Here is a 21,935-nt window from a genome sequence, read left to right as displayed (position 1 = left end):
GCTATATGCATCTGTTATAGGATGGTGCTCCTTTCTTTTCGCAGCATCTTCGGAAGTACCGACTTCGTCTTCTTTTTCAGTAATATCAATACTGAATCCTTGACTGATATTCGTCTCAGAATTTTCTAATTTGAAAATCCTTTTATCTAAGGCTACATTTGAAGCCTTTAGATCTGAGATTTCCCTTTTGAGATTGTTAATCTCATTACTTAGATCTTGGACAGTTTGTCCCTAAACCACGGTCCTCCTATCTAACCCTTCAACGCCCATCCTTGGCTAAACGAGTCAATTAAGGACCACCGGTTATGTTTCCATAACCAGGGTTTACTGTCGAAACTAACAACTGCCTGGTCTATATAGTCTCAACCTTAGAACCATTGGGTGAAACAATAAAACTAATAACAAAACATGTTCAAGAGTAGCTTATTGTGACTAAGTTTAACACAGAAATACTTAGCCTATCATTTAGGCTAAATGTATAAACATACTAAATTAAAACTTAAAAATAAAAAGTACCTGAGACCGGGAAGTTGTGGCCAAGTAGCTTTTTCTGATTTTTTATTCCTAATATAAAATTTACTAAGTGAGATTTACAAAGGAGGGGATTCTAGAGAGATGGGAGAGGTTTTTTAGAGAGAAGGGAGAGCTTAGCCGAAGCCTGCCTCTCTACTAAAGAATTTGATCCTTATATAGTGGATCACCTAAAACAAACAAAAACTAAACAGTAAAATGGCCTGCAAAATAATTACAACGTGGCTGACAAGATAAAGCGTAAATCCTAAAAAGTCAAAAGTTAAAAGAAAATAGACAAACTACTTTTATAAAAGTAGATTCCCGACAGTGGCGGGGTCCATTACTTTATTAAAGTTTTTTGTCTTCATTATCCCAATAATTCATCAGTGGGGCTTTCTGCATCTCTATCAGGCTTTATCTTTTCCTTTATTGTTTTTAGTGGAAGATTCTTCTGTATTCTCTTTGAATTGTTGTAGAAATTTTTCTACTCTTTCGAGGTCTAATTCTTCATTGTCTTCCTCTTGTGATTCTCCAGCTATGATTGCATCTTCTTCTATGGTATGTCCTGTGGAGGTCATAGAAATATCATCCGGTATTTCTATCTCCAGATTTCTCATTAAATCTTTCTTAACTTCTTCCATATAAGAAGCTAAGATTTCTTTTTTTGGGTATTGCTCCCTTTTTCATTTGGAGCCTCTTAATAACTTGATGAAACGGACTTAATCCCTCCGCTTCTGCCTTGGTTGGTTCTTGTGTGCCATAAGACTCTATCTTTCGCCGGATATTATCCTTAAGATCTTGGCCATATAATTTGCCCTGTGGATCTGTTTGGAGTAATTTTCTTCCGAATTTGGTATAAAAAATTCTGTTAATGCATGGGAATCCTTCCAGAGTCTCATTTACTTCGACATCCAGGAGCGGATTTATAGGTGTAATTACGGGGCACGCGAATCCATGGTCTCTTCGTAAAGTTAGATATTTAATGTACATATTTTCTAAAATTGGTATACTATTAACTGTTGGCACCCATGCTCCAGGAATGTTGAATGGTGCACTTGGTCGAAGGTTGAGTTGTTTACCTAGAGGTATAGGGATCAATTCCCAATATATACATTTTTCCTCCTTTTTTTAGTAGTGCACCCATGTACTAGAAATCCTAGATCCGCCTCTGTCGACATCCCATTTCATTATCCAAGGAATAGAAAATTCTATAAAGAAATACATGGTGGCTATTCCTTCAAAGAAAATATTATCACTTTGTAATTCAATAATTCGAGGGGATACATCTATCCATTGGGTATATAAACTTTTATAAAATGAGGGGAGTATTTCTGGGGATGGACCGTATAACATCCACCATTTACAGAACCAATTTGGGATCTGTTGGTCAAACATTTTAGAACACAATTTAATAAACCATGAGTACTTCCTATTAGGATTCTCATATAAGAAGATTTTATTAAAACTTTCTACATAATCCAGTAATTAAATTTTACTGCAACTTTCTATTCTGGATGGGTGTATTCCCTTTCCTTTAAGGTACTAAGTCCCCATTCATCTGAGGCTAATACCTTTTTAATGATTATCTTAGAGAAGTTATAAATTCTCTTAGTGTTAGCAGGATAGAAATGCTGGATTTCATCCGATCCTGTAGATGAGAGTATTATCTCATAGTGCATTCTGTACTAATAACCAGGAGTAGCGTATGACACTGTATCGAAATATCTGGTCATTAATTGCCATGGATTACCCTTCCATTTTAGGTCGGACTGTTCTAAAAGAATTATTAATTCTTTTCTTTCCATGCTGTTATAAACCTCAAGGTTCTCATGATCTTCATCCATTATTATTGAGGAGTATGTCGGAGGATTACTCTTTTCTGGCTTGGATTTTATGAAATCCAGGAATTCTTTATACATTGGGTGTTCTGTGTTAACACCTGATGTCCCTGCTATATTAGCAACCACTAACTGTTAGTTTCCAATCTGGGCAAGGATATTCCCTCTGCCATACGAAGATGTCCTTCCACTTCCTCTCGTACGAGGGGGTATGTACTCAGGCCTCATATCCTGTAACATAGCAAAAGAATTATTAACTCAGATATTCTCTAGTCAGAAAATGAGGGAGACTATTATCTGACCTTTTTTTATAAATAATTTCAAAATCAAATGGTGCTAATAAAGCTTGCCATCTAGCGAACATTTGTCTTGACACATCATGCTTGAATCTTTATTAAAGATGAATTTTGCTGCTTGACAATCGATTTTTATTAAAAACTTCTGATTATATAAATCAGTCTGGAATTTTAACACATATTTTACTATAGCAAGGATTCCCTAGAATACAGTAGCATAATTCTTTTGGGAATTATTTCATTTTCTCGAATAGAATTGAACAAGGTATTCTTGTTTATCAATTGGGGAGCACTGTTTCAATATTCCCCCATATCCGAGGCATAAGTTTCTACTACTTTTGCCCAACGTTAAACACAGAAGATTATTAACCTTCTGTTTAATCCTTATGACCGAATCACTATGACCATCAGTCCATGGTTTTGGATTCTTCTTTAGTCTTTCATAAAGAAGAGCAGTATCTTTGGCCAGATCTTTTATAAAAGGAGAAATGTAATTTAAGCTTCCTAAAAATCTTTGAAGCTGAGTTTTATCAGTAATAGTATCAGGGAATTTAGAAGCAAATTCAATACTTCTATTAATGGGAATTATCTTACCCTTTTCAATATTATGCCCAAGAAATCTTATATTAGTTTGGAAGAGAGACATTTTGGGCTTAGAAATTACTAAACTATTTTAAATAATAATTTTTTTGAACAGATCTAAATGTCTGAAATGTATTTCGATATTTTTTGAAAATACTAGAATATCATCTATATAGACAATTATAAAGTCTGTACATGGGATGAAAATATCATTCATAATTTTCTGAAATTCAGAAGGGGCATTTTTTAAACCAAATGGCATGACATTCCATTCATACTGACCCATTTGGACATTAAAAGCAGTTTTATACTTATCTGATTCAGAATTTGAATTTGCCAATAACCCGATTTTAAATCGAATTTAGAAAATATAAGGGCATCATGTAATCTATCTAATAGATCCCCTTATCATTAGGGATCGGATATCTAATCCATTTTAACAACTTATTAAGGGGTTTATAATTAATAACTAATCTAGGAACCCCTCGTTCCTGTTCAGCATGTTTATTAACATAAAAAGCAGTGCAAGACCATTTTGACTTTGAAGGTCTTATAAGGCCTTTTTTCAATAAAGAATCAATTTCTTTTTTGCATAATTCCAAATAATCCGAGTTCATTTGGCAAGGCCTAGCCTTAGTAGGAATATTATCTTCTAAAAAGTCTTCCTCGTAAAGGAAGACTAACAATATGTTTCTTCCAGTTCCAAAATTGATTTGGATGGTCCCACATATTTGCATCGAGAATTGATTTTTAAGAAAATCAATTTTATCAATGAGTTTTGGATTTTTCAAATCATGTTCAATAGTAACAAGATTTCCTTAGCCCCCACATATTTCATTTTTTTAAAAATCAATTTGCTTAGCCTTTGCAGAAATATTATTAGAAATTATTTCATTTAAAAATTTCTGAATTGGCTGAGTTATGAACTCAAAAGTAATTTTTTGCCCATTAAAAGTTCCTGTAAAGCTTTGAGTATCCCAGTTAGTAAAAGGAATTAATTTATGAAAGAAAGGAACTCCTACTATTATATCATGGGAAATATCTTTGACCAAAACAAAACTTTCTGGTTTACAGACCTTATTTTGGCAAATATAGGCCTTTGGTAATTTATAAGAAATACCCATTAGATGACCACTAGCATTTTTAATCTATGCATGGTTTTATGAAAATATCTTGAAGGTATCACTCCTTTTATACAACTCAAATCTGCTCCACTGTCAAATAAAGCAATGAACTCTTTTTTAAAATTATAATCAATTAAAAGAGTTACTCTAATTATAAATTTTTGAGTAGTAAAAAACTGAAGTTTTTGTAGAAATTCCTCTTCTGCAAAATCAAGTGCTCCTAAGAATTTGCTTTTCGCAGCTTCGTCTTCTTTTTCAGTAATATCAATACTGAATCCTTGTTTGATATTTCACGGAATTTTCTAATTTGAAAATCGTTTTATCTTAAGGCTACATTTGAAGCCTTTAGATCTAAGATTTCCCTTTTGAGATTGGTAATCTCATTACTTATATCTTGGACAGTTGTCAGCCTTCCATGTCCAAAAAAGAAATCTTAGCTTCGTATATGGAAGAAGTTAAGAAAGATTTAATGAGAAATCTGGAGATAAAAATACCATATGATATTTCTATGACCTCCACAAGACATACCATGGAAGAAGATGTAGTCATAGCGGGAGAATCACAAGAGGAAGACAATGAAGAATTAGACATCGAAAGAGTAGAAAATTTTCTACTGCAATTCAAAGAGATTACAGAAGAATCTTCCACTAGAAACAATAAAGGAAAAGATAAAGCCTGATAGAGATGCAAAAGGCCACATTGATGAATTATCAGGATAATGAAGACAAAAAACTTTAATAAAGTAATGGACCCCGCCACTGTCGGGAATCTACTTTTATAAAAGTAGTTTGTCCGTTTTTCTTTTAACTTTTGACTTTTTTGGATTTACGCTTTATCTTGTCGGCCACGTTGTAATTATTTTGCAGGCCAATTTACTGTTTAGTTTTTGTTTGTTTTAGGTAAGATCCATTATATAAGGATCAAATTCTTTAGTAAAGAGGCAGGCTTCGGCTAACTTCTCTCTTCTCTCTAAAAAAAACCTCCCCATCTCTCTAGAATCCCCTCCTTTGTAAATCTCACTTTGTAAATTTTATATTTGGAATAAAAAATCAGAAAAGGCTACTTGGCCACAACTTCCCGCTCTCAGGTACTTTTTATTTTAAGTTTTAATTTAGTATGTTTATACATTTATCCTAAATGATAAGCTAAGTAATTCTGTGTAAACTTAGTCACGCTAAGCTACTCTTGAACATGTTTTGTTATTAGTTTTATTGTTTTACCCAATGGTTCTAAGGTTGGGACTATATAGCCCAGGCAGTTGTTAGTTTCGATAGTAAACACCGGTTATGGAAACATAACCAGTGGTCCTTAATTGACTCGTTTAGCCAAAGATGGGCGTAAAAGGGTTAGATAGGAGGACCGTGGTTTAGGGTTTATTGTGGAGGCTATGACTAGCCAGGACTGGAGTCTCCGATAATCTATTCCTGTAGCTCTATTAGAAGCGATTCGTATTAACTTGGTATCAGAGTCAGGTTAATGAGTAGAAATAGGTGCTAAGTTTAACATATTTCTTCTTAATGATTATCATTAGGAAAAAGGCTACTGTTAAAAACAGTAGAAAGGAAGAGTATGAATTACCTCAGCGGTTAGATCTGTTGAATAATGGGCTATACCATTAGTTAAACCTAAGGTTATATACCAACTAGGTACTTTTGAAAAAATAGGTTTAAAACAAGTAGTCAAAACTACTGAGGAGACGATCACGGTAGATAGTGATCATGCCACTTTTAGATTATTATCTGAAAATGATTTGGCCCCTTATAGGGAAACACAGAGATTCATACATATAGGTTTTATACAAGTTGCCTTTAAGCCACTTACCTTAAGAGGCTTACCTGAAAGCTTTATAGCAGCTCTCAGAGACGGCTGAAAAAGTCTCTAATAGGGACTGTACAGACCAGTTTGGCTTATAGCCCAATTTATTTTAAAGCTTATCCGAATTTACAGATTTCTTTGAGTGATGAGAACTCTTTAAATGCTTTAATACTTAGCATTAAATTACATGGTTATTACAAGCTTTTATATACTTTAAATCCTATGTGCAAAATGATGGATTTAAAAAATGAAACTATTCTCATAGGGACTAACTTTGGTAGATCCAAAGTTACTACCAGAAGACCTATTAAGTGGGATGCAATAGATTTTCCCAAAGAATGGGTCATAGAGGAAGCAGTAGCTCCTAAAAATACTGATAATACTGAGGCTACGGAAATAGAACAAACCTCGGATGGAACGGTTAAAATCAGGTTCAATGAACCTATTCAGCCGGATAATATCAGTCTTTCATCTAGAATAACTAGATCTAATTCTTATATTTCTCCAATTGATTATGTGGTAAATTTTCCATGTAGAGCATCTACATCACAAATTAGAGAGAAGAGAATTGATCATATTAGAATTGGACAGGATAATATTGCTAAAATTAGTTCAGATACTGATCCCACCCCATCCGAAATGGATTTTTCAAATGGTTTAAATGGATAAAAACCAAATAGATTTTAGTCCGGGTTCTCCGGCAAGAAAAATGATTGCTGAAAAATTTTAAAAATCCAGATGGGATCCTTTTAGAAATTGGTTTTTTGATAATTTTGATAATGGGTTAAAAACTTTCTTTCAAGAAGATTTTTATAAAGATGTTAGTAGCCGTAATAAAATTATAGCTTTTGTTCCGTGGTTTATGGCTAAATATGTTCATAATTATATTTCTGTTCTTGAAAAGGATTATAAACTTAGTGATGGTAAGATTAATAAATTTATTTTTCATCTTTTCAAATGGGCAGTGGACACAAGGTAGTTGAGTTTACAGCTTTTTCAATTATTTGAATATGAGACTGGCTCGATTACTGTTAAGCAGGTTAATACTATGCTTAAGCAACATAATTATACTAATATTTATGTGAGTATTCTAGGAGAGCAAATTATATCTCTCCAAGAGAGAATAGACAAGTTAACTTTGGAAATCCAGAAGTTGACAAAAAAGGATAACAATCCTGATAAGGGTAAGGAGCAAGTTGCTACCTCAAGTATCCAACCTCCTCCTGAGGTTAGAGACTTTAAGTTAACAAGTCTCTCGGATCTTGAAAAACTCCTTGATGAAAGATTTAAAGGCTTAAAGATAAGTCCTTTGAATCTGGATCATCTAGCAGATGAAGATAGAAAACGAAAAGTGTCAAATGAGATTATAAAATCTCTAGTAAGTACAACGAGAAATATGCTCGTAAGCCAACTTCTAGGTTATTCTACTATCCTAGACCAACCCCTCAAGATGTTCTTTTTGAAGAATCTGATGGCAGCAATCTTTCCCATAGTTTTAGTGGGACGGAAATCTATGAATGGAACATAGATGGCTTTACTGATCGCCAGATTTATAATACTATACATAGAATTCTTATGTATAGCACGATCTGTAAGGTTAATGATAATAAGGATAAAGCCATTGCTGAAATGATAGTAGCAGGTTTTACAGGCCAGCTAAAAGGTTGGTGGGATAACTACCTTATTGCTGAGCAGAAAGCAACCATTATGGGAGCAGTAAAAGAAGAAAATGGACAGAATGTCCAAAATGCTGTCTACTCATTAGCTATTAATATTATAGAACATTTCTCAGGAAGATGGTCTGATAATAGCGAGACTATTAGAACCATGCTTCAAATTTAAGGTGCAAAACCTTAACATCTTTTAGATGGTATAAGGATGTATTCCTATGTAGAGTTAAGGAGTTACCAGAATGTAATAGCACTCACTGGAAGTCCAAATTTATTGATGGACTCCCTCCACTTTTTACTGAAAGGGTTAGAAAAACTGTTAGAGGTACAACGATGAGTATCCACTATAATATTTACTCATATGGAAAACTCTTTCGTGTATGCACTCAAGAAGGTTTAGCTCAATGCAATGAAATTAAGCTAAATCAACAACTGAAGAAGCATCGTCTCACGGAAAGACAACAGTTGGGTGAATTCTGTGATCAGTTCGCCATTGATATTCCTGCAAGCAAGAAAAAGCCTCATAAGAAAAAAGATTTTCATAAAAAGAAAAAAGAATCTCCTGATAAAAGATACGAGAGAAAAATGAGGAGAAAAAGTTTTCAAAAAGCTAGGAAGATTACATAAAATCAAAAAATCCTCAGGCTTGCTACAAATGTGGTAGGGTAGGCCATTACGCTAGAGACTGTAAAGTCAAGGATAATATCAAAGAACTTGATTTAGATGATAATATCAAGGATTCCTTATATAAGATCTTATTAAATTCCTCCCCAGAAAATTCTGATAATAGTGATAGAGAAGATTCATGCTGATCCCAAGTAGTATGAGATTGAGGCAGAGTTGATTGGTTGACTGATTGGTCTTTTCACAAGTTCCCAAAACCACTTAGTTCCTTATTTTAGCTTCGGTTCCTGCTCTTTTGATGTGTATGTAAATTGCAAGATTGCTTTTGGTTTCTTCCGTTTTCACCTTTACAAGTTTTTTATTGTGTGTATTTAAATGCTGGTTGTATATATATTAGCATGAAGATGTCTTATAGACTACTGTGCTATCATAAGACTTGAAAATGCATGTTATAATCTGTCATTTTGGCATTTGCAGTTTGACAAATTAATTACATACCTTCATGCAGAAACTTAATCTAGTCAATGGCGTTATCTTCACTGGAGGACGGGTCAAGGATGGTCTCTACTTTGAGGTTGTCAAAGGAATATTCCAGGTGACTCTCTCCTATTGGTACACTTGCATCTAGTTATGCTACCACTGCTGCATTTTTCTGCACGGGTAAAATTCCCTGCACGTGATTGGTGAACCAGCATGGAATCTGGAAAGTAGTCTTGGCATGAATAAATTCCCTATTTTGTACTTTGAAGAGGATATCTTCCGGTTTCTTTATTTTTTTTTGTTTAGTTTAATGCCAAGACATATTCTGCTAATAATCATATTCTGAAGAGTTGTTTTTTGTTTAAGCATGTCCGAAGTTGTTTGTTATCAACAATCGTTGAAAATGATTTCCTGATATTGCAGAAAGTCTTGGAGAAGAATGATGCGGGTGAGCATTTCCCTCTTCTTGCCATCTGCTTGGGTTTTGAACTTTTAACAATGATCATCTCCAAGGTAATGAAGGCCTACGGGAAGATAGAGATGGTTTAACTTTATCAAAAGCCACTTAAATTGAGAAGTCTGAACTGTTATAACACAACATAATTGGTGGCATGGACTCTTGTGATAGTGTTTGGCCAAGCAAACAAACTCTAATGAGGAAATTTTTTCTATCGGAAGTAAGAAAGAGTTTTATTATACATTTCGGATAATGTTTAACCTCCTAGTACTTTGGCTTTCTTAAGATCCAGAAACTCAAATATGTATGAACAGGTTATGAAAATGCTTTATTTTTGTTGTACGTATGCAAGTTTATCCAATAAATTATAGTAGTATTTTTGGGTAAGACTCCATGGGCAGGCTTGCAGTAAACTATAGAAAACGGTATTGGATAATACCTTGATGAGGAATCAATTTGTTAATTCGGATTAGATCAGTAAGCAATATTGAATTATATATTGTAGTTGCTTGGATGTTTTAATTTCTTTTCTTTCTGGTTTTATTTTGTGTAGATCTAATTTATTTTTATAAAAGCCTAATATCACAATTGATATTATTGTGATAATTATTTCTGGCCTAAGTTGCACAGTACTTGACATCTAAGCTAGTATATTTTTCTAAAGCAACCATGAGCGGAATACAGTATGTGAGAGATACATTCCCGCTTTCTTAAATAGGGTTGTGGGATTCGTATTCCCCAGGTACTGTGCGTGAACCAAACAGCTCATCTCAATACTTTACTTAAGTTTTGTTTCATGGGTTGATTTTAAGATGTTTCTTTGGCTGTAATAGGACAATAACATTCTTGAGGAATTCAGTGCAGCCAATCAAGCCTCTACAGTACAATTCGTGGAAAATGTAAAATTGGAAAGAACAGTGTTTGGAAGGTATAAATTTTTCTTTAAAATTCTTTCATGTTCTCTATTATTCTCTTCTGCCCTCCATCTCCGCCCCACTTGGGAAAATCCCAGTTACCCTTATTCTAAAGGCTTTAGTGGCTAAATTTTTAATAGGTGCCTGATTGATAGGAAATATGACAAATAGTGTGTATATTTCAAACTTTTAAATTTGTAAGGGTTCGTAATGTCTTTTGTCTTTTACTGTAGTAGTAATTACTAATTATCAGATAACAACAACAAGCGGTTATTTAAAGCAATCAAGATTGAAACCTGGCTTTTCAATCTGATATGCAAGAAGTGTCCATTGTTCTTTCCTTATGTTTCTCCAATGGCTGTTACGAAGCAAACAAATGGTGGTTGTAAGACTGATTCCCTAGTGGTATTCGAACTGGTGTGAGATGCGTGTGAATACTTAGGTGCTATTTATCAAAAAACACTATAGATTAACAAGAAATTACCCTTAATCATACTGCATATTTGCAGACACACGTATGGGATACTTATCCATAACCGAGTCCATGTAGCACAGATTATTATGAGCATAGTGGGGAAGGCATTGTCTTTCTATTGTTCCGCCTGCAGTTTGGCAGCTACTGCCTGTAAGATATGCTTACATTTATATTGAATGAACTGTCACAACCCACATTTGCAAATAGCTAAAGTAATGTATGTAGTCATTCATGTAATTACATGTTTATAGTTTCTTAACAACTATGTCAAAATGCAGTTGTATAATATGTGAAGAGATCTATGGTAATTCTAATTTTGATGATAGACAATTTGCTATCAACTGTTTCCTGCAGGTTCCCCTCTGTGTTGATAAAGAAGATGAGTACAGATTGCCTTGTGATGCAAAATCATCATGTATGTTTTACATGATAGGTTTCTTTTTTCCCTTTGTCATATTGCCATTTTTGTAATTTATTTGCGATCAGTAAGAGATTTACCTTCTCTCTCTCTCTCTCTCTCTCTCTCTCTCTCTCTCTTCCCCCTTAGTGTAGTAGATTACTATTTGTTATCAGTACAAGATTTAATTCTCTTTCTCCGTCTTCATCAGTGGAGATTGTGATCACTTCATGATAATAATTGTACTTTTTGAGATCATGATTGCTCTAGAATGGTACTCTATACAAGAAGTATCACAAATACTTGTTTCCCTTTTGATGTCTAATCGGCTTGTATCTTTTCGGAAAAGTTTGGAAATGCTAAGATTCCTGCACTGATTTCAAAATCAATAGTCATTTTGTTATCAACTGACCTGCCTTGGGATTACTACCATATCTCTTTCAATACCTTCAGAATTTATTCGAGCTGCTGTCGCTCTACTACAGTTTCTTAGGGCAACATTATTTATATTCCTAAAGAATATTTGGCATCATTAGTTAACTTAAAGATGAAGTTGACTTTGTTTCTAACTATGTCAGACAAATACTTTTTCCTGATGATATGTTGGCGGTGTATACTCATAAGACCAGCAAACTACCCTTATGGGTGATCTTCTAAAATTAAGAACCATATTGGTAGGTTAACTTTTATATCAAATCATTCTCCCAGTTATTAGTGAAGGCAGCATAAAAGCCTATGTAGAGATGTGATGGAGGAGAGATAATTAGTGATCACAGCATAAAGCCTATCACAGCATAAAGCCTATGTAGAGGTGTAATGGAGGAGAGATAATTAGTTGATCACAGCATAAAAGCTTAAGATGATTGATTCATGTTGATCTTAGAATGGATTCTACTTATGTTAGATATTCCATTTGGCTTTCAGTTTTTATCTGTATTTTCTTGGAACTTTACTTGTCAGTTTTTGGATGCTGCAATGAGGCTGAAAGTTGTTTTTTTATGCTACAGTTTGGCATATCACCAGAAAGGCTTCAAGCAAATAAAGATTTATGTAGTTTTTTCAGGATATTGACGACTAGTACAGATAAGAAGAACAAGGTACAGGATGTATTCTATTCCTTTACCCCCTTTGGTATATCTATGAGACTATCACCAAATGATATCGAATGTAGTGTAGATTCTACTTGAGCTTTTTTGTTTCTGATTTGCTAATAACTGATTCAGGTCTATGTCTCCACTGCTCAAGCACGACGCTATCCCGTAACTGCTCTCCAGTGGCACCCTGAGGTACTGTCTTTGGATACTGTTGGCTGATCTATTTTGCTATCTGAAACAAACCGGTTTTAGCTGTTGTCTGAAAGACAGGAAATTGTTAGATCTGATAACATGTTCTGGAGTTTGGTACCCTTTTTTCTGTGTGGCTTTCATGTTATCCTTATTAAATATCTTATCACAGTTTTGTAGCTGCTCTGCAGGGTAGGAGACAAGCATGATTTAAGCTGCATTTTTTGATATCTGCAATGGCATTACTAACAATGTTTCATAATCAAAACTATGCGGTCTAATCACCATAGGAATGATTACATGACTCATAAGGTCTCTTAAATGAGAAGTAGTGATAAGACTTTTTACACGCCCGCATAGCTATTCCCTGGTGGGAATAGTTGATCATGATGTAAAAGATTCTAACTCTTTGACACCATTTTCATCTGAAGTTTTGAAATTTAACTGCATTAGTTCCGTATGTCATTGCAGAAAAATGTTTTTGAATGGCGCTCATCACAGATTCCACATACCGAGGATGCAATTCAAGTAACTCAACATGTTGCCAACTATTTCGTCAGGTGTTGTCCTTTTTTCCTCAGTTTTCTTGTCCCCTTTTTATCTGTGTAGTGGGGGGGGGGGGGGGTAGCGGTTCAGATGCAGCACACAATAGGGAGGCAGGAAATTCTTTCTAATCTCAAATATTTGATGTTCACTTTTTCATTTTTGGAAAATAATTTGGAATATTGACTATTTGACTTATTTAATAACTGAAACTGCAATTGATATTGCATAAAGCTAATGGTTTTCTTAGGAGAAGTTATAGGTGATTCATCCTATATTGTGCTAGATTTATGTTGTTAGCTAAGTAGGTAAAGTGCAGATTTTTAGGCATGATCGTTTCTTCAATGTAGATATATGACTTCACAGGTTGTTTGAAATATAACAAATGACTTTAGTTCTTATTTAGGTGCAAGCTGTAATGTGTTCCTACTCTTCACTCTTCAGTGATGATTGCTCTACTTTTGCATAACCTTTTTAAAGAAAAGCATAAGAACTATCCATTTACATATATCCAGAATTAGCAGCTCATTTCTAATTCTTTGCCACTCTTTCTGCTGTGGAATGTGAACCAAAGTGATTCCAGAACCTTTCAATTTCTAATACTGTTGTGCTTCTAGTGTGTCTTGTTTTAATTCAGTTGTTTATTTTCTTCGCAAAATTGCAGTGAAGCAAGAAAATCTTCTAACAAGCCAGCGCCTAGCAAATTGCTTGACAACCTCATCTACAATTATAGTCCCTCTTTTGCTGGGAAAGCTGGGTAAGCTGTTGAGATTCTTGAGAATTAGAATGATGGAATTCAAGAACTTAATTAATTCACACTCTCTCATACTGTAGGGGTAGTTTTGATGAGGTCTACCTCTTCTCTCCGCGTCCCACCTTGAGCTCTCTGTAAATGCCAGTGAACTGCAAAAGTATTGAATGTTCTAAGCTTATACATGAGAAAGATGCCATGCGAATGTTGTTCACGGTTCGGTCTGGTCTTCAATCTCCAGTTATCCAGCAACTCCGACAAGCGAATTGCTTTATACCACTTGTATTATGATTGTTTATAATTCCTCTGCCCAAATAGGTTCCAAACATGGCTGAGGCAATGATGTTTGTATGTCACCAGAAAGAGCATACAGTTATGTATTTCGCCTCTCCCTATACTAAGGGGCTCATCTGCATACATACATGACAAGAAAAGAAAAGAATTACTCTTCATTTTATGTGGCATGTTGAAGTCAGTGTAAAAAAAGTTTTAGACTATCAAGTCAATCTAAAGAATACTTACAGATAAGTCTCTATAGAAAAGTGAGATTTGTAATCTTGAAAATAAGGCAGGTTACGTGCTTCAACAGTAAAGACAACCTAATATTTGTATATAACTTAAAACTCTTTCATTATTAGTTTGTACCAAATAAGGACAAATTTTTATATTTGGAAACAATTCAACTTATAAAAAATTTCACTTTAATGACATGTTTAGTAGCTATAAATTTTTTATGACATATTTAAAACTACAAGTTTCAGAAGTTGTTATTTTTTTTCCTAAACTTCGTACAAGCACGGCCACATGAGTGGCAACATGGAGTATAAAATAACATTAGCTTTAGTGCAACGAAATGAACAAGATGTGGTAATTTGATTCCGATAACATATGTATCCCACGGGATAAATTTCAACATTTGATTTGGGTAATACTTTTTTCAATACAATTCCAGCTTCATACACTTAAGTTTACTTTTACTTTTGAAAAATATCAATAATCCTCGATGTTCCTTATTCTTGTTTTAATAATATCTTTACATTTTTAAATATCTGCACATGAGAGATTATATTAAGTGGCGACGTAAAATTTAATAATTTAATAATAGCTGTAGATAACAGCGAAATGATGAATTTCGAGTTGCAGAAAATGATGATTTAGAGCAGAAGTTTTAATTCAAATTAAAATGAGACGAGCACTAAATATTTTATGTCAAATACATATGATGTCAAGTGGTAGACTATCTCCAAGCACGTGAAGCGCACGTGAGTTCCCAAAGAACACAACCCTCCCTATCCCCAGTATAAAAACCCCAAGTCCTTTACAATGGCGGGAAATCGAGTGCTCTTTACGGGGGAAATTTGGATACTGTTTCTCCTCTGTGAGATTTGACCCGACCCGTACCGGACGTACCCGAAAATGGCGGATGATATGGAAACCCTAGGCATCCTCGATGAGATTCAAGCTCTTGTATCGGACAAACTTCAAGTGGTAAACTCTCTCGCTTGTTTCAGTATATTCCCTTTTTCTTTTTACTGTTAAATTATCATTTCGGTAATTTAATATAAAGGTTTTAATTTTCATATTTCTAATTGCCATAATAAGTGACCTGTTAAACGGGATTTTTGATCCCATCAGCTGACAGCTCCTTACTTTTGCTAATTTCACTAAAAGAAATTAGAAAATGCAATTTTCCATTGATTTACAATGCTTAGTTGTTTTAGAAAGTTTTCTGCTTGCTGATTTTGAAAAAAAAAAAAAGCTACTCTCTCGGTCCCACTTTATGTGACATTGTTTGAATGCAATGGGGTTTTAGATAAAAAGTAAGACTTTTGAAACTTGTAGTCTAAAACAAGTCATAGAAATTTATATTGGCTATAAATATCTCATTAAGGTAAAATGGGAAGCTTAAAGTTAAATTATTTCTAAAGAAAAGTATCATTCTTTTGGAATAAACTAAAAAGAAAAGGATATAACAGAAATTGGGACAAAGGGAGTATTTTTTATTGTTTTAGAAAGCATAGTCGTTTTATTCCAGAAAGCTTTCTGTTTGCTAATTTTGAAAAAAAGTAAAATAAAGATAAAGCTAAGTTTCATTGATGTAGGAAGCACATATTTCTTGGTTCAGACAGTTTTCTGTTTGCGTTAGTTGTAGAATTTCAGGGGGAATGGGAGCAATTCTTAATAATTCACTTTCCCCTTGTTTTTGGTTGGGTTTTTTTTTTTTTTTAGGGGGGGGGGGGGTATGCAGGGGCAGATCTGGAAGATAACTTATGGACCCTATATTTGTGTTAAGAAGTCCACTGAATAGGTACAACTAATAGATTTCGAATCCATTAAATCAAATGGGGTGTGGTAGACTTAAACCCATAGTGATCAAATCCTAGATCCGCATCTGGGATGATGCATACACACAACAAATGAATGAGGAACAATCCAGGAGCTATAGCTCGAGGAAGATGGAAGCTAGATCAGGATATGAATCCGAGAATTCTAGCAGAAGAAGAAGAAATTTTTGAGAGGAGAGAGAAGTTATATTTCATTCAGGGAATCCCAAATGTACCTCTTGTAACTGTATATATACAGATTGATGAAACATTTACAAGATGAATCTGCTCAATTAGAATTGTAACCTACTAACTTCACAATATCAGTTACAAAAATGAAAGAATTTCTAAGTCACCAAAGACTTGGTAGCCCTTTTACTAACCCAAGTCAAAGAATGTGTCTTTTTTCTTTTTATATATATTTTTTTTTTTTTTGGGGGGGGGGGGGTTTAAGGGAACAATAAAGAGTAACCATCTAAACTTCTATATTTATTGGGATGCAGGTTTCATACAAGTGGCTGAGTCGAAATTTTTTGGTGTCATCAGATTCTGCAAAGAGGTGAGAGCTTTTAATGAATTCTTCTATAAGTTATGTTTTGGTTTGTCCATCTTGTAATGCTAAGGCTAGTTGCTTGTTTATAACAGGTTGCTTCAGGAATTTGTTGAAAAGCATGGAAATGGTCTTGAGGTAGTCTATAGCTTGTCTGGCTGGTTGAAAACTAGCCCCTCAACCTACCATATAAGACTTGTCTCTACTCCTAACCTCGCAGGTTGGATGTCCTTTTTAAATATCACTTTGTAATGAAAATAATTTGTTTTACCGGGCGTTAGCTATATACATTTTGCATTGGAGCGAGCTGAACTCGTTGGCCCCTTTTCCCATTCTCTTACCAAGTTAGCACCTTAGTTGGATCCATATGGAGGATGTTCCTGATATATCAAGCCAGTATTGGGGGCTGATAGCTGAACAAAAATACAAAATTCCTGTTAGCTGCCTCACTGTTTTTTCATATGTCTAAAGACTGATGTGTATGTTCTTGGTGCCAGTTCTCTGTTTCATACTAGAAATCTCAGTTAATTATTTTAAGTAAAAAAGGTTTTCTCCATAGAAGAAGCATAGCTCTTGTAATATTACGTGGAAGGCTAAGATTTCTCTTTATTCTGACCGGGTTCTTTTACTTTGACTAGTTACCGGTAATAGATGGTTAGATATTCAGAAGCTTAATACTTGGTTCAGCTCATGCTAATAACAATATCTGCATTCTGATACATCTAGCGCCCTATACAAGCTTTAATTTCGGGCTTTATTGGTGTGGACGGTGGTGGAGATTCTGTTCAGCTCTAGCAAGTATGTTTTTTTTTTTGGAAAGGTAAAGGTTTATTAACTGGATACCAAGATGGTACCAGAAAAGAGTACAAAACTGCTGGGAATATCCATGCAGTTAATTACAACATTTTCTAAGTAACTCCATAAAATCCATGTAATGATCAGTATTATCTACCAAACTACTATTACACCAAAGAAATAGATTGTGCAGACACTTGTTTTTTATTCTAGAAATATGATCTTTCTGCCCATCAAAGCAAGCCCTATTCCTCTCTAGCCAAATAGTCCAGAATATGCACAGAGGTATGGTTCTCCAAATCTGTTTTAAGTGCTTTATGTGTCTTCTGATGCTGCCAACCATTCAAAAGGTTCCTGACATTCTGAGGCATGGTCCAAAAAATCCCACATAAATTGAAAAAAAGCTCCCAGCACTGTCTAGCATATCTACAATGCAAGAAAAGGTGATTAGTAGTCTCCAGTTCTTCTTCACACAAATAACATCTGCTACACAGAACAAAGCCTCTCTTCTGAAGATTATTTTGAGTAAGGCAAGTATGTAATTTTGAGTCTATTGATCCTGCAAGAAACTAATAGTAAAGATAAAGAATTTGAGACTATAAGTTTCTTGTTTGTCACTTGGAAAGATGATAGATCCACGCCCTTGATCCATTTCGTTATTTCCATTTTCATGACATCAAAAACTGGTTGAGTATATCAATTCTGAATGAAGAATGCATTAAGATGATTCCTAGTTACATAAGTTGTTTGCAGCTTTCTTATCCTCATCCATTTATGAGGTTGACCTTTGGCTGATTGAAGCTAGCGTGTTAGAATTGCCATTTTACCTTTCATTAAGCTTTTATGAGTGTGTCATTTTGATGGAAATATGCTAGAAGTGAAGTTTTATATATTCCTATCTGTTATTCATGCGCTTTGGTTGCCGTGGCTAGTTGTTGCAACTATTATCAAAGATAATCCGGCTAATTTCTATGCAGAAGCCAAGAAAGAATTATCAGACGATTGCTCAGTTCAGGTCTATAGCGTGCAAGCTTGCATCCCTAAGGATCCAGTGGCCCTTTGGAATGCTGAATTTGTCCAGGCTGAAGAGCTCTTTAGGCAGCCCCTCTCAGTTGATAATTGTTTGCTTGACAATAGGTATAGGATTTATACTTTAGAGTGGATAATTTTTTCTCTTCCTTGATATTCAAATCAGGGTCCTATCGAAAACAACCTCTCTGCCCTATCGGGGTAGGGGTAAGGTTTGTGTACACATTACCCTCCCCAGACCCCACTTGGTGGGATTTTACTGGGTAGTTGTTGTTCCTTGATATGCAAATCATTAAGAATTTTGACAAGCATTCATTATTTTAGAAGTGGTTAGGCAATTCATGTTGTGAAGTGCACATGTGGTGTTGATTCCTTTTCTGATGGTCACTGGTATTGCAGATTTTGTGGAGTTTCAAATCCTTTCGTCAAGCGCAATGGTGGAGGAACAATTCCAAGCACTGCTACTGTTCCTCAGGTGAAAAGTGGAGCATTAGGACTTCGTAAAAGTAACTCTACTGCTCAAGCACAACCTGAGCAGAAAAAGGTTCAGGTACCAAGTCCTAGTGCTAATGTGCCATCTACGAATGTGGTTGATGCCAAAAGTGAGAGTCGTGGCACATCAGGTCCTGGACAGGGTAGTAAGCTTGCTGCAGAAAAAGACAAAGTTGCTCAACTGCCGGCTGCTAAGAAGATAGTTCAGTCTGACAAAAGTTCTGCTAAAAATGGCGGGGCATTGGCTAATATGTGGGGTCGTGTATCCACAAAGCCAAAAGCCGACAGTGTTTCAGCTGCTACCAGTGATGCCACACCAAATCCTGCTGGTTTGTCCCTTTGGCTGTTTGGTTGCTTGTCATTGAAGTTGGTATTATGTTTTGTTCTGGTCCTTGACTGACCACTTCTTTCCTTTGGAACAAATGTTTACTTAGATAATGCGGCTCAAATATGTACTCCGGAAGTAGTAGAAGATAGGGTCAGCGATGATGATGATCAACAAGTCAGCATCAGGAGAACATCAAATGGTGAGGGAAATAGAAAGAGGAGGGTAATTTTTGATTTTTCGGATGAAGAAGATGAATTCAAGGATGCCGTCAACCTAGCATCACCTGATCCTCCAAAGCAGAAATCTATTTTAGGATCAAAACAAAGTCCTAGTACTCTAGAACTGGAAAAGCAGGAAGTCAAGAAGGCAAAGGAGGCTAGCACCAAGAGTCATGAACGAGAAAGAGAACCTTTACCTACCAGCGAATCGGAGAAGTCTAAGTTGTCCTCTTCAGATATGATTTCAGAACATGTCAGTCTTAAGAATGCAACTGTAAAGGATGAAGTGGCTGATGCTGCTCCAGTTTCCCCTAAAAGGAGAAAAGTATTGAAGACACGAATTGATGAACGTGGAAGAGAAGGTATGACTTATGGTGAAATTCAATTGTCTAAATTAAGTATAACAGTTTGATACTTGGGTTAGGATCATGCAATGGAGGGAAGAAAGTTGAACATGAAAATCGACCTTTCCTCACTATACAGGTGTTACCCTATGATCTAAGATAATGAAACAGTATATGATCTAAGATAATGAAACATTAAAGGTATCCAATAATGTTTATCCATGATTCTTTATGAAAAACTTATGTATAGTCTTGACCCCTCTAATTTGCTGCTTTTCAGGCCTTTTAGAGTAGTCTTAAGAAAGCTCCTAGTGAATAAAATATCAATTCTTAGTGAGCTAAGCAGTTAACTCATCGCAGAAGATTGCATTGATATTTGCTTTTTATTTTTTTGTCAGATCCTGTTCTATCATTTAAGGAATTTTTATTCTTGAATGCATATTCTCTTATTTCATAATAGTCATGTTCATTTCCTTTCACATAGATATGATGATCTCTCATTCTCTCTACTAATTTCTTTACTCAAGAGTAGCCAGATTCTATGTCTTAATGCGCTAGTATAACTACTGAAAGATTTTTGTCTCTGCACTGATTCATTTGCGTGCACTCTTCAGTGACCGAAGTTGTTTGGGAGGGTGAAGATGCAGAAGCAAAGGTTGACGGTAATACAATGAAGAAACCTGACGACAAACCAGTTAATAGTACTGGTGACAGGTGAACACATTCATGTTCAGGCATTTTATTGATGTCACTATAATACACATGGTTGCTCTAATGTTAGACATTCCAAGTCCTTATATGTTAATAGAAATGACACTAACAACGTCTGACTAAAAGTATATGCGTGTTAGAGAGGCCTGTAGAGCATTGAGGCTACTTAGCCAAACATACAAAAGCTTTCCTTCATTTTTCCTGCTAAGATGATGTTGAGACGTGGTTACCATCACCTTTTATGAACAATTGGGTGACATTACTGTTCTGGCCTTAGGATCAGCCAAGATATGTTTGAAATGGGTCTGCAGTGCACAGTATTCCATATATTTTTTATTAACTTGGCCAAAGGTTTGAGTAGAGGTGGATTAAGGATTAGGATTTTAACTTACTCGGTTTAACCTTTAAAGTTCTTAACTGAATTCATTGTATTTCTAAAATTATGGGTTCAGAATTTAATAATTCTTGATATTTTAGTGGGTTTTCACTTATATATCTATGTTCCGTGTCAAAAATATTAGGTTCAGACATTCAGTTGAACCCGTAGAAAATAGGCTCCGTCAGCCTCTAGGTTTGATGATGGATTATCTCTTCTTGTTAATGTGGTAATTTCAATCGTAATTACTACCTTCTACATTTTTTAGCCTTTCCTAGTCATCATCCTTTTTTCGCTTCCTCTCTGGTTAGCAATCTTTTAACATTATTTTGCATGTTTCAGACCACCTATGGCTAAGAAGTCTCCCGCACTGGGAAGTACTGCACCTATGCATCAACCAGGTAAAGCAGGAAACAAGAAAGCAGGAAATAAGGATCCTAAGCAAGGGAATATTCTATCATTTTTCAAGAAGACTTAGAGATTCAATTTTCAGAAGTTAACATTTTAGCCAGTTCTTGAAACTTCAGAGTTTACCGGTTTTTCATGATTTGTTTGGGTACAGTTTGGACCATTTTCTTGTACGCATAACCTGTTTCTGCATGACTTTTGACACTCCACTGTTTGTAAAGTTGCAGACATTCCTTAATGTTCACACTTATAGTAATCGAAAAGTGGCGTCTCCTTCCTCCGTTATACATTCTGTGCCCAAAGACAGCAATTCTTGTGTAAACTGAGGTGATGTGCTCAGTTACAGTATTTTCAACATGTACTGATGTCAAGTGAAGTATAATATTGATAACTCGACAGGACAAAGACCTGCCATCTCCAAGCAGATTCATATTAGTTCAACCTTGTCATATCCTACTATCTTATGCATTCTGAATGAGATTTCCCAAAATGTTAAAATGAAAAAAAATGTAGTTCTTAAAGTTGGAAAAGGTTCCTGACTATACTTTTTTCAAGATTGCTATTGACAACTACTGAATTTAAGTAGTTCTGTTTTATT

At 35.1% G+C, this 21,935-nt stretch overlaps 2 protein-coding genes across 4 annotated transcripts in view; both read left to right on the top strand.

The window, feature by feature from the left end:
- Positions 1-14,299, top strand: part of LOC109229853 (gamma-glutamyl hydrolase 2-like) — a 34,373-nt gene extending 20,074 nt beyond the window's left edge. Inside the window, exons 6-14 of the mRNA XM_019395405.1 lie at positions 8,971-9,057; positions 9,366-9,455; positions 10,233-10,327; positions 11,143-11,203; positions 12,193-12,282; positions 12,409-12,471; positions 12,940-13,028; positions 13,676-13,768; positions 13,846-14,299. Of these exons, the coding sequence (XP_019250950.1) occupies positions 8,971-9,057; positions 9,366-9,455; positions 10,233-10,327; positions 11,143-11,203; positions 12,193-12,282; positions 12,409-12,471; positions 12,940-13,028; positions 13,676-13,768; positions 13,846-13,903 (726 nt within the window). The 3' untranslated portion in view covers positions 13,904-14,299. The remainder of the gene's footprint in view (positions 1-8,970; positions 9,058-9,365; positions 9,456-10,232; positions 10,328-11,142; positions 11,204-12,192; positions 12,283-12,408; positions 12,472-12,939; positions 13,029-13,675; positions 13,769-13,845) is intronic.
- LOC109228738 lies at positions 15,076-21,624 on the top strand. Of its 3 annotated transcripts, none has more exons than XM_019393928.1 (8): positions 15,076-15,250; positions 16,590-16,645; positions 16,732-16,856; positions 18,409-18,568; positions 18,860-19,281; positions 19,387-19,860; positions 20,457-20,556; positions 21,272-21,624. In XM_019393928.1, the coding sequence occupies exons 1-8, from the start codon at positions 15,179-15,181 to the stop codon at positions 21,405-21,407; spliced, it is 1,545 nt and encodes a 514-aa protein (XP_019249473.1). In that variant the 5' UTR covers positions 15,076-15,178; the 3' UTR covers positions 21,408-21,624. The 3 variants fall into 3 exon arrangements, with proteins under 3 accessions (XP_019249473.1, XP_019249472.1, XP_019249471.1); XM_019393927.1 differs by lacking the exon at positions 15,076-15,250 and adding an exon at positions 16,066-16,318 and having other exon boundaries at positions 18,412-18,568; XM_019393926.1 differs by lacking the exon at positions 15,076-15,250 and adding an exon at positions 16,068-16,318.

The sequence above is a fragment of the Nicotiana attenuata genome, chromosome 7 (genome assembly GCF_001879085.1).
Source record: "Nicotiana attenuata strain UT chromosome 7, NIATTr2, whole genome shotgun sequence".
Classification (NCBI taxonomy): Eukaryota; Viridiplantae; Streptophyta; class Magnoliopsida; order Solanales; family Solanaceae; genus Nicotiana; species Nicotiana attenuata.
Note: the sequence above shows the minus strand (reverse complement) of the source record. Positions and strands in the feature narration are given on the sequence as shown.